Genomic DNA, 13,259 nt, shown 5'->3' with positions numbered 1-13,259 from the left:
TATCTCTCCGGCCCCTCTACGAGATGTCTTGATGAATGAAAATTATTTTAATATGATAACCTCGATAGTTTTAGAAAGCATCCCAGGCAAGAGTACACACTGGAAAGAAAGTTGCGACTTCCAGCACTGTTCCAGCTGCTTGAAGATGGGAAAGTGTCCCAAGCAGCAAGATCTAGTCACAGAGTAGAACTGCCAAGCTCCCCAGAGACATTAACGCAGACAATAAGGAACAACTGATGAGTAAACAACAACTGCCAGGTGAACGCAGTGTGAAAGGAAAGGACAAATAGCAACAGTTCAATGATAGCCTGCCTGAAGGCATTTCAGATCATGACTCAAATAGATTTTCTAATAGAGTAGGATATCAATACACCGGATGAACCATGTGAAGAACTCATCAATTTGGGGGTTAGAAGTGAGAGGGAGGTAAGGGTGCTTTTCACCCTCTGGTCTTGGAGAACCAAGTGATACCAGGTATTAAACCTGGGCCATGGGGCCAGAGCGGTGGCACAGAGTGGTAAGGCATCTGGTCCCCCAAGCCAGGAGCGATTTCTGAGCACATAGCCAGGAGTAACCCCTGAGCATCACCAGGTGTGGCCCCCCAAAAAAAAAACAAAAAACAAACTAGGTCTGCCAATGCAAGACAATGCCTTAACCCCGGTACTATCTTTCACCCTCCTGAAGAGCTTCTCAATTAACTGAAGTCTACACATACATGCACGTGTGCACATGCACATCTTGTTGCAGAATTAACAGCCCTCAAATAGTGTTTTTTCAGTCAATTTCAAACAAAATTATATTTGTTGCAAATTTTATATTTGCACTTAAAAGTTTTCACTTCTTGGTCACTTCATTTCAACACTAGAGGAAAAAGCATTTTTATAAAGAGATAATATAGTTCTAAATGACTACAATTATCTACCTTTTTGAAAAAAATCTTGGCAGATAACTTCAAATAGGATCATTAACAAAATATGCTGCACTTAAAATTAAAATATTTTTCAGTAGCAATGGGCTCCCAAGGCATCATGCCAAAAAGAAGCTTTGGCTAAGAAAAATGAAAAAGGCTGGGAGTCAGAGAAAGAGTAAAGGGGGTAGAATGCTTGCCTTACATGTGGCTGACCTTAGTTCTATCCCTGGCACCCCATCCATATACTCTCAGAATCTCACCAGGAGTAAGAAGTGTAGCACCAATACAAAAACAAGGGAGAAGACTATACAGCCAAGTGTAGTTCCGATCTAAAATCTAATTAGAGAGAAAAGCGTGGCTGACCTTAGTTCTATCCCTGGCACCCCATCCATATACTCCCAGAGTCTCACCAGGAATAAGAAGTGTAGCAGCCAAGTGTAGTTCCAATCTAAAATCTAATTAGAGAGAAAAGCAGGGGGGGGGGGGGGGAGGAACTTTTGACTTATCAGAGCAGTTACTCCACTAAACACCCTAGTAACTGCTTCCCTTAAATTCCCTAAACTAATTGGAGTTGAGAGGTGTTGACCAATGGTACAGGCAAAGACTTGAAGAATCAGGAGTCCCACCATTTTTCACTAAGTATCTCCCTGAGAAAGTGTCATGGCAACAATAGGCCTTGAAGAAAATTGTTCAACAAGAAAACACTGGCAGGGCTGGAGCAAAAGTACAGTAGGCAGAGGGTTTGCCTTGCACAAGGCCAACCTAGGTTCAAGCCCTGGAACCCCAAAGGATTCCCCGCCCCCCAGGCTACCAGGAGTGAAACCTGAGTACCACTGGGTGTGGCTCCCCAACCCCCCACCCCCACAAACCATTACTGGCATATTACCAAGAATAGTCAAGCTCTGCTGCTTCTGTGTCCATGAAGTTAACAATTAAGAAACACTAAAAATCAGATGATAGTGTCTCCAACTCTCAAAAGCTACTATTTCATAAATGGGGCATACTGATAGGGTGCGTCAGCAAGGAAAGCAACAGAAAAGCCTTCTCTAATATACTGTGAACTCAAGTGTAGATAGCCAGCACTCAGGTGGAGAGCATCTCTTCCTGAGTCGTTTTGAAGCAAGTGCAAAGGCTTGATAACTGTATCTCGACTATACACAGCTTTAAAAAAATTTGTGTGTGTGTGTGTTTGTGTGTTTGGGGGCCACACCCGGCAGTGCTCAGGGATTACTTCTGGCTCTGCACTCAAAAGTCACTCCTGGCAGGCTCGGAGGACCATATGGGATGCCAGGAATCGAACCAGAATTGGTCCTAGGTCAGCTGCTCGCAAGGCAAGTGCCCTACCACTGAGCTACTGCTCTGGCCCCTAAACATTATTTTTTAATGATGCAACCAGGAAAGTAAACTGTTCTTGTTCTTTAGTGGTACTTGAAAACAGAAGAACATAGAAGGCTTGTGCTTGACTCTGGTTCTTTCCATTGATTATGTAGAAGGCCACAAGCAAGTCAAACTTCTCTGGGCCTCGGACTCATTCATGCCCAAGGATCATGTCTGAGGCACCCCCACATTCAATTTCCATTCTTCTCATAATGCCATACCAACTTACTTAGAATTTATGCCCTCTCCTTCAACACACTGCAAACTGAACCAATTCTACCATAGCAAAGTATTTTCTGTAACGGTTTAAATCTGGCAGTTCTGTGCATGCAAAATTGAGGATAGTGGGCAGGCCCGAGGGTACTTGTGGCATTGTGAATTATAGTAAGATTTATACATATTAGTTCATCCCATTTCTAGTACAGTTTCTTTAAAAAAATAATATATATATATATATATATATATACATACATACATACATATATATATACACCTTTAGGGGCCAGAGTGATCGCATAGCAGGTAAGGTGTTTGCCTTGCACACAATCGCCGTCATCCCATATAGTCCCCTGGGCCTGCTGGAGTGATTTCTGAGCATAGAGCCAGGAGTAACCTCTAAGTGCTGCTGGGTGTGGCCCCAAAACAACCCCCCCCCCAACAAAAATCCTTTGCTTCAGCTTTTTTTTTGGGGGGGGGGGGTTGTTCTTTTTCCTAGAAGGGAAAAACCTTCCAAGGTTTCCTTTCCTTGGGAGAGGGAGGTTATTTCTGAAGGGACTCTAGCAATTCTCAGCCAGTCAGGCCCATATTGTAACACAATGACCTGAGGATGTGATGTTACTCAAGTGCTAAAGTGCTAGAGATACTGGGGCTACCCTAGTGGTACCAGACAAGTCCAAGGCCATACCGAACAGTAATCAGAGTAATCAGAGGACTGGATCAGTACAGAACCGTAACCACTGCCCTATCTCACAGTGCTACATCATTTGCCTTTTAACAAGGTGACTTTAGAAGTATGCTAAGACTGGGGCCGGAGAGAAAGCATGGAGATAAGACATTTGCCTTTCACGCAGAAGGATGGTGGTTCAAATCCTGGTATCCCATAAGGTCCCCCGTGCCATGGGCGATTTCTGAGCATAGAGCCAGGAATAACCCCTGAGCGTTGCCGGATGTGACCCAAAAACCAAAAAAAAAAAAAAAAGTATGCTAAGACACTGGTGGCTGGAAAGCCTTCCGGTGATGGGTATGTGGAGACTTCCACCCTTGATCTGGGCATGTGGGGGGAGCTGTAGATTGAATCAATCACCAAATGGTCACAATAACACAATAATTTAATCTGGGAGCAGGAGATATAAAAGAGCAGGCAGGGCACTTGCCTTGCATTTGGCCCACACAGGTGTGATCCCTAGAACCCCTTATGGTCTCCTAAATATTTTCAGGAGTGTGATCTCTGAGCAAAGACCTAGGAGTAACCCCTGAGAATTGTCAGGTGTAGCCCAACACCAAACAAAAATACACCCAAAATTACCCTGATGGTTTTTAGGCTCTGGTCTACAGAAATTTTCCTGCTAGTTCATAAAGTTACTTTCGCTTAACTGACAATGACTTTCAACCACCAGTCTGTGGACCGATACCTGCCTTAGAAAAACCTAAGTTATTCGATCTTGCCTATGTAGTGAAACCTAAAAAAATAAAATGAAAAAGGGCACTGAGTAAGGCACTTGCATGAAGCCAACCAAGATTTGATCCTCAGCATCCCATATGGTCCTCCAGGCCCGGCAGGAGTGATTCCTGAGTATAGAGTCAAGAGTTTCCCTTATGCACAGAGAGGTGTGCTCCAACTTATTATATTAGTGTAATCTAACTTCTGGAAGTATACAGAACTGGTTAATTTTGGGAAGGATAATTGGGTAGCTGGGGACCAGAACACGCTAATTTTGCACCATGAATTATTTATGCCAAAAATGGCAATTAAAATTTTGACAACTATAGTAAAAGTCATTATACATATATTCAGTACCTTGTTGTCCATAATTGTCCACTGCCCCTCGGCATTCTGCTTCAAAACACAGTGGTTTCGAGATATCATCAGAGGACAGATTTTTGATACGAGCTGGTACGTGACTCCAAGTCCTCGGCCTATCGTCACCTATGAAGTAAACAACAATATGATCAGCCAGCTGCTGGGCTGAAACGGAAGGCCTTTGTATTCTTGTCAAACAGCAGTGTGCATGGGCTCCAAACTTGTGAAACCAGACTCCCTCCCAGGCAACATAAATACTTCATTGGCACTCTCCCCCCACAGCTCTAGGAAAGCTGAAGCACAGAAAAAATTAAGAATTTATGAGAAGAGCGAGTTCCAAAGAGTTAACCTCTCAGTAATTATGAGACAGAGAAAATCACTCTACCTTCGCTGCTTTAAATAGTACTAAGAAAGATAGTCTCTATGCAAGACAGTGTCTCCTATTTTTTAAGTGGCTATGATTTGAAATCTTTCTCCCTATATATCTTCTTATTGGCAGTGGCCCTGCCTGAGTTCCATTAGAAAAATGCCTTAAACTTTTTCCACATGACACCTTACAGCTTGAAGCAGTTTTTCCGTCTTCACCTGATGTTCATTCTCAAGTTACTTCAACCTAATTCCCCAGGCCATCTCTACCATCTGAATGGGTCTGTGAAAACACTCTTGGTTGGTCCTTTTTCTAGATGCCCAGTGAAAAATAAACAATTCCTATCACATAGTTAAATGCAGTATCACGGGCCCGGAGAGATAGCACAGCTGCGTTTGCCTTGCAAGCAGCCGATCCAGGACCAAAGGTGGTTGGTTCGAATCCCGGTGTCCCATATGGTCCCCCGTGCCTGCCAGGAGCTATTTCTGAGCAGACAGCCAGGAGTAACCCCTGAGCACCGCCGGGTGTGGCCCAAAAACCAAAAATAAATAAATAAATAAATAAATAAATAAATAAATGCAGTATCACTTTCCCGGTTCAAGACATTATCACTGGAGCATAGAATTGCATTAGTTTTCATAGCACACCCATCACACTATCAATGTATCCTCAGGCTTATGAATGAATGATTAAATTCTTGGTCTAAGCCTCCCTCAAGAATTGATAATGCTAAGTCATATTCTATACTTGGCTAGTTGGAAATTTAAATTCAAGCGCAGGTCCTTAAATTGATTTCTACTAAATTTCACCTTGATAGTTTGGCCTATTAAATGAGCTTGTCAAAACCTCTGATTTTTTACGCTGCCTTCAGAAATACTCAATATTCTTTCTAGCTTTAGATCACCCAACAATTTGATATGATGCTCTCTATTAAAAATAAAGATAAGAAGACATAAAAATAATAATACCACCTTGGTGGTGGTGAGGTGTAGTAGTGGTGTACATCAAAACTTATCAACATTTGGAGGGGCCAAGAGATAGTACAGTGGGTAAGGATAACCTGAGTTTGATTCCCAGTATCCCATCTGGTTCCCTGAGCTATGCCAGGAGTGATTCCTGAGTGCAGAGCCAGGAATAAACTCTGAGAAATGCTGGTGTGTCCCAATAATTAAGCACTAAAAACAAACAAACAAACAAAATTAAGCACTGGCGCCAGAGCAATACTAAGCAGGTAGGGTGTTTGCCTTGCATGAAGCCAACCTGGGTTTGATTTTTGGCACCCCATATGGTTCTGAGTCCTGCCAAAAGTGATCCCTGAGTAGAGCCAGGAGTAAGTCCTGAGCACCAACAAGTATGGTCCCCATACTATTGCAAATATGTGACCCAAACTAAATTTTTAAAAACTGCCAAGGGTAGAAGGCTGGTAAGTAGAGCAACCTTGAGCCATCGCAACTGGACATGGAAATGGGTGGTAGGTGTGGAGAAGCTGCTGGATTGCTACTGTATATATCCAGAAAAGGTATCCTAGAAAAGGGAAGAGTACCTTTAACTGAAATTGCCCCAGAAGAATTCTAGATCTGGGGTCAGAGATAGTAGAGATTAAAGCACTTGTCTTGCATGCAGTCAACCCTGGTTTGACTCCAAACCCTACAAAATGTCCCGAGGGACCACACTGGTGGCGCAGGGCGCAAGGCATGTGCTAGCCTAGGACTGACCGCAGTTCTAACTGTGGCGTCCCATATGGTTCCACAAACCAGGGGTGATTTCTGAGCGTATAGCCAGGAGTAACCCCTGAGGGACACCCAATGTGGCCCAAACACTAAGAAAAAAAAAGTACCTTGAGCACTGCCAAGAGTAAGCCCTGAACACTGTCACCTTCGCAAACCCTTGAAAAGAAAAAATTTGACCAAGATAAATTTTATCTTGGCACTACTAATATATCCCTTAAATGACAGATACAGTCTGCAGTTTGCCTCTTTAATAATCCTAAATCTAAATTTCCCATGCAGAGTTCCAAGAAACTGCCAACTCTGTTGTAGAAAGTTTCCATTTACATCAGTATTAAAAGGCTCTGAACTATTAACACTGGTCTACAAGATCATCTTATCCTTACTTCCCTTCATTAATTGTCCCATACCACTTGGGTATGACAGCATTAATTCCTACTGTTTTCCAGATGACCAACAAATACTTGGAACCATGCTTTCCTTTTCCCAACACTTCTAGGGCAGGAAGCTTCATAAAAACCAGATACAAAAGAAAAAGAGAAATATTTAGATACTGTACTTTTTCCCCAAGGGCCTAGAAATGTATAGTGCTTGATGACTAGATAATTTACATAAAATCTCTAATTTGGTTTTCCACCAAATTATCTACTGGTTTCAAAATTTTAACCAAGAGTCTGGGGGATGGTTCACAGGCCAAAGACACAAGATTCTCATCCACAAAGACCTACCTGAGTTTGATCCCAGAGACCACATGCCTTACCCCAAGTTCTACTTGGGGAACTTGGATGAGGTCCTAGTGGCCTGAACACATCTACTCACCAGGGATGGTCCCCAGAACACTGCTTGGGAAGCCTCCCTCCATCGTTCACCAAAGAAATCCAAAACCACCAATTTACCACATTTCCTCAGACATTTAAGTGTAAAATGGGAGACTGTGAGGGAATTAGAAAGACAAAAAACTGAGGCCGGAGAGATAGCATGGAGGTAAGGCGTTTGCCTTTCATGCAGGAGGTCATCGGTTCGAATGGTGCCCCATATGGTCCCCTGTGCCTGCCAGGAGCAATTTCTGAGCCTGGAGTCAGAAATAACCCCTGACCGCTGCCGGGTGTGACCCAAAAACCACAAAAAAAAAAAAAAAAAAAAAAAAAAGACAAAAAACTGCCTTTACTCTGAAGAGAAAAAGTTTAAGAGTTGAATGCAACTTAGCCTTAAAATCCTTCATAAACTCTCAGTGACTCTGGCTCTGGCTGTCACAAGCCAGTGACAAAAGACCTCCCTTAGGTTTTGTGACCCCACTGTTAACTTTTGTGGTTGTTTCTTTGTTGTAATAAAGGTTCTCCTAACTGAGTTAGGATGACTGAGGTAATGTTTTTTCTAAGATAAAGACCACAGCTGTAAAATAAGGAATGGTGACGCTGTACCTTTGCTGTATAAAAACTTGTGAGAATTGTGTTTCAGGGCCTTTGCTCTGGGGTTCATACCTCAGCACTGGCCCTGGTGTCACCCTGGCATCAGAAAGAAATAAATGATCATTTTTACAAATTTGCATGGCTCCCTATCTTCTTGAACCGCTCGAGATGCCGCTTGAGAGAGGGAGATTAATCCCAGACCCCAACAACTCTATGTAGCATTACTTATTAATTATAAAGTCCTAGTAGTGTGAGGCCTTTCTCGGCCTGGCCCAGCACCTGCAGCCCCTTTGGCCCTAGGGTCTGTTGGTTCAGGATAACAGTGAAGAAATGATCAGTCATTTGAAGTCAGTTGAAGTTTTAGGAGAAATCCAGCTTTATTACAAGGCCCTAACCACCATGTGCATATTCCTCACATGATCTCTAAGCTAAAGCTAAGTGGCCTCGCAGCATCCAACCTGTCTCTGATCTTCCAGCTTCGGCCCCCTCCCCCCTGGCCACTCTTAATTACCAACCACAGACCCTTCCCAGCTAAGGGAGGTTCTCAACATCCAGGTGAGGTAGGCAGGAAGTTGGGGGGGAGGGGAGAAAAACACTCTATAGTTACAAGCTCGTGCACACCACCTGGCTATGGTTTGGGAACCAGATAATAAAACAAGGCTTGGGATAGCACAGCGATAACACAACAGTGGGGCGTTTACCTTGCACGCGGCTGACCCAGGACGGACCTAGGTTTGATCCCCAGGTCCCAGGAGTCCCATATGGTCCCCCAAGCCAGGAACAATTTCTGAGTGCAGAGACCGGAGGAATCCCTGAGCATCACCAGGTGTGGCCCAACCCCTCCCCACAAAGAAACAAAAACAACGCTTGCTCTTCAAGGCTTGTTTTTGTTTTGTTTTAACACACCTCTCATTTGCTTGTCCTTATCTTTGATTCCTTATTTTCGACTCAGGAGATGCCAGCATTCCCTCTTCAACAGGTACTTTCTCACGTCTTTTCTAGGTAAGTTTCAATATAAAAAACAAAAAACAAACCAACCAAAAAAAAAAAAAAAAAACCAAAAAACTGGAGCAATAGCACAGCGGGCTCAAAATTTTGCCTTACACACAGCCAATGCAGGTTCAATCCTCGGCATTCATTGGGCCCCCGGAGCCTACCAGGAGTAATTTCTGCATGCAGAGCCAGGAGTAACCTGAGCAATGCCAGGTGTGGCCCCCAAAACAAAACAGCTTTACTAAACAAAGTGTCCTCACTCGGTTTAGACTCAGGCTCTCTCCATATATACAGTAGGCCATGTTCCCGCTAACCTAAAGCTGGCAGATTTCCTCCTCCACATAAGTCCAAAGTGGCAATTTGACCCCAAATTCTCCATCTACTCTATTATGTGGTTCTGTTCTTCCCCATGGATGCTGCCACACAAATAATCCAAGAGTTTAAAGTATGTCCAGGAGTTATAGGAGCTTAAATTCTGTTGTGGTTTCCCCTCTACACCCCCCTATCCCCAAGTGCTACCAAGCTAATGGAAAGTAATAAATCCACAGCAACAAAATATCAAAGGATGAGAAACATTTTAGTAAATGTAAGTAAGGTGTGTAGGGCTTAGATTAAGTAATGTACATTACAGCTACACAATACAGGGCATAGTTACCATTATACAAGTGTAAATCTTTACATGTTATCTTCCTAAATATGCTTTCGGTAAGGGCAGTGCAGAAAAGGGTCCAATTTCGGGTTGAAAGCATAACTGCCTGGTAAAGAGGGCACAAACGCACCCATTCCATAGATTTGGGGGCAGAGGGTCTTCCTGGTACTTCTCAAATCACAACCTGGACCAGTGACCCTTCAGAACCCACACATGAGCAATGTTTAAAGCTGAATCGGAATCTCTCTTGTGACTTGAAGAACCACTGGCAATTCGAGAGTAATGTGAGAAGACGACTACCATTTGGGGAAACTAAGTTGAATAGGGCACCCAAAAGGCCGTTAGGAACCAATAGTTTTTTAACATAATTTTTATGAAAGATGAATGAAATCTTTTAAACTTTGGAATTTCTCCACCCATAAGCTATCTAGTGTCAATCCTGCCTCCAGGGTAACTAACGTACTGAGAGTTTGCATTGTTTTATGCAGTACACAGAGCGAAAGAACAAAGACTTTTGCATCAACTTACTCATGGAACGTTTCAAGATTTTACAGAGGACCAGTCGCCTGAGATCATCCAGGCTGACCCTTAAAATTAAGTGCCAAGAGGTCCTTTTAGCCTGGGACTAGCACACCCCTTCTGCCTTCCACCCGCACCCTAGCAGCCCCTCTAGTGTTTCCCCTTTTGTTTTCCTCTTTTCAAAACTTGGACAAAATGTGCCTAGATGGCCTAGGCCTCTACCATTATTCTACTAACCAGCCTCGAGAGAACTCGCCTATTTCTGGATTGCTAACCGGACCCGCTCTGGGGCTGCGGTACCAGGACTCGCAGGGTCAATGGGACCCAAAGCGCTAATGCACCTCAAAATAAATAAATAAATAAATAAATAAATAAATAAATAAATAAATAAAATAAAAGGCCTATGGTGAGTGAGAAAGAGAAGGCATCGAGACCCCAAACGCCTTCACACCCAAAGAGAGGCCTGGCAAGCGCCCAGAGCAAGGGATCTCACGACTGGGGGGAGTTAGGGCAGGTCAGCTTGTGGGGCCCCCGCCGAGGTCCGTGCAGCCGAACCCCCAAACCCAGAGCTCCCTTCTCGCCCCTCTTCCCTGCACCCCAGGCCCCCGGGCCTGCAGAACAAGGCCGTCTTTCCCCCATGCAGTCCCTGGCACCTCCCACCGCCCCCCAAGTCTGCACAGCGCTCCCCAACAGCTCGATGCCCCCCAGCCCTCACCTCGCCGCCGTCCTCCAGCAGCAGCCACTCGGCGTCCATGCCCACCCGCCGCAGGCACCAGGTCCGGGTCTGGGCACAGCCCCCCGCGACCCCAGGGCCCGGCTCCCCCATGGCCCCTCGGCCCGGGCGGCCGTCAGCACCGACAGAGGCCCGGGCCCGGCCGCCCAGCGCCTCCGGGGCCCCTCGCCCGCGCCATAACCAAGCAGCAGGCAGGAGCAATCGTACGCGCTCGCCGCGATCGACGCGGACCTGCTCGGCATTCGCGCCCCGCCTGCTCGCGGAGCCGCCGCGCCTGCGCAGGAGGGCGCGGGCCGCCATCTTGGCTGCCTGGCAGCCGCTCTTGCCGCCTCCCTGAGTCTCTTAGTCCCTTAGTCCCCGCGCTACCTTCCAGCCACCTCGAGCCCGAGCCTCTTCTCTCCCTTTCTCCTCCTGGTTTTAGCTTGGCTTTGGACGGCATTGATCTCTTTTTTTTCTTTTGCTCATTTGAAACTATCGCTCTTTAAAAACTTGAATTTGCGATGATTTTTTAAATCTCTTATGTGTGTCGCGAAGTAGATTCCACTCTGGCTCTGAGCCAAAATGCCAAGAAGCGACGCTTAGTAGATTCCAATTGGCACAACTTCGTTGCACTGCGGAGTTTCTGAAACATTTACAATAAGTGAATCATTTGGAGCGGAAGGCGCTCAGGTCAAGTTTGGGTGTCGGGGTGGCATGCAACTTGGCAGAAATTGCTCAAGTGAGAGTGTTCTAAAACTGAATGGTGGTGCTGACATAACTATAAATGTATATAGGATATAAATCCTCCACTATGGAACTTGGGTCTGGAAAATGGTTCAAAGGGCAGGGGTGTGTGCTTTGCATGGAGGAACCCCTACTTCTATACCCACCCCAAGGGTGCTCAGTGTCCCCTCAAAAAAAATTGCTGAGGGCCCGGAGAGAGCACAGCGGCGTTTGCCTTGCAAGCAGCCGATGCAGGACCAAAGGTGGTTGGTTCGAATCCCGGTGTCCCATATGGTCCCCCGTGCCTGCCAGGAGCTATTTCTGAGCAGACAGCCAGGAGTAACCCCTGAGCAACGCCGGGTGTGACCCAAAAACCACACACACACACAAATCGCTGAATAGATATGGCCAGTGGATGGATTTTATGACATAAATGATCCTCAATAAAGCACTTGAAAGCTTTTGATTTGGGCTCAGGTGAGATAGTATAACAGATTAGACACTTACTTCGCATACAGCCAAGACAGGTTCAATCCTGGCACCACATATGGTTCCCCAAGCACCTCCAGAAGTGATCCCTGAGTACAGAGCCAGGAGTGAGCCCAGAACACCAAGGTATGGCCCTCAAACAAGCAAAAAAGCTTTTGGTCTTGTAAAAACTTTTGATTGATTCTCCAGTATTATGTACCTTTAGTATGTCCCTCTATCATAACTCAGTTTCCCTTTTGCCTTTTTCAACTCCTCCTATCTGGTTAACTATTTTCTAAATTCTAAATGTATGGGAAAATACATAATATATGAATTTATGTGAAATTCAATGGCCCACATTATTAGAAAGCTAGATGCCAAGTTGCAGACTTTGCACCTACCACAGACTTAATATTAAGTATTAATACTTAGTTAAATTAATTATTAAATTCAATAGTAATTATTTAATATCTAATATAATTTGATAAATTAAATGTTAATTATTAAAGTATTAACAATCTTAAATGCTCCATACAATCTGAAGGTGGTTACTACAATATTTGCTACTTTGGTGATGAGAAACACACAGAGGTGTTTTGTAACACTCCCAATCAGTTTAGTTGGTGGAGTAGAATGCCACTTTAGGTGGTTTCAGAACCTATTTTGTTAGGTTTGTTGCAACCCTAGCCTAGAGCATTTCTTTTATGTGGCACTGGCAAATCAAGAATCAAGAAGCCTGTGACAGAACAGAGAATCAGGAATGCTGATGGATTCATAACTACTGTACTCATAGACCGCTTCCTCATGCTTAGGATGGGGCTCTGCCTCCTCTCAGCTTTGCATTCTGTCTGGGACCAGCCAATGTGCCTAGAGGCCACTCAGGTGTTTAACTAAATTCTCCATTGGCTGTTCTCTAAGTGACAGTTTCTCAGCCTGTTTATTTATTTAATTAGTTATTTTGGTTGTTAGCCCACACCTGGAAGTGCACAGGGCTTACCCCTAGACTCTACTCATCCTAGTGGGGTTCAGGGAATATCTAGGACGACAGCGATAGAGCCTAGGTCAGCTGCATGTAAGGCCATATAGGGTGCTTACCCTGTCCACTGTACTATTTCTCCAGCCCCCAATTTTCCTTGTTCTTTTGTTTTTGCACTTACGTGGGTTATTTTCTATTTTATAAATTTCCCTTGATTGGAATTTGATTTTTTTTCTTTATGGGGCTGGAGGCTTAGGGCAGGAAAACACTGAGGTAAAGTGTGATTCTTGTTATGTGATAATAATCATATAGTCATACAGTTAATCGTAGTCATCTGCTATGGTATTGCCTACTGCATCTATAAGCTAATGTACATGTATCATGCAGTATCTTACCACTTTAATGCATT

At 44.5% G+C, this 13,259-nt stretch overlaps 1 protein-coding gene across 4 annotated transcripts in view; it reads right to left on the bottom strand.

Moving 5' to 3' along the window:
* The window catches only part of RNF8 (ring finger protein 8), a 36,762-nt gene extending 25,865 nt beyond the window's left edge, over nucleotides 1-10,897 (bottom strand). For all 4 annotated transcript variants that reach the window (XM_049765370.1, XM_049765372.1, XM_049765373.1 and 1 more), the window contains exons 1-2: nucleotides 10,687-10,897; nucleotides 4,305-4,433 (exon numbers count right to left, since the gene is read on the bottom strand). In XM_049765370.1, the coding sequence (XP_049621327.1) occupies nucleotides 4,305-4,433; nucleotides 10,687-10,797 (240 nt within the window). In that variant the 5' untranslated portion in view covers nucleotides 10,798-10,897. The remainder of the gene's footprint in view (nucleotides 1-4,304; nucleotides 4,434-10,686) is intronic.
* Nucleotides 10,898-13,259: the final 2,362 nt, after the last annotated feature.

Source organism: Suncus etruscus, chromosome 18 (genome assembly GCF_024139225.1).
Source record: "Suncus etruscus isolate mSunEtr1 chromosome 18, mSunEtr1.pri.cur, whole genome shotgun sequence".
Classification (NCBI taxonomy): domain Eukaryota; kingdom Metazoa; phylum Chordata; class Mammalia; order Eulipotyphla; family Soricidae; genus Suncus; species Suncus etruscus.
Note: the sequence above shows the minus strand (reverse complement) of the source record. Positions and strands in the feature narration are given on the sequence as shown.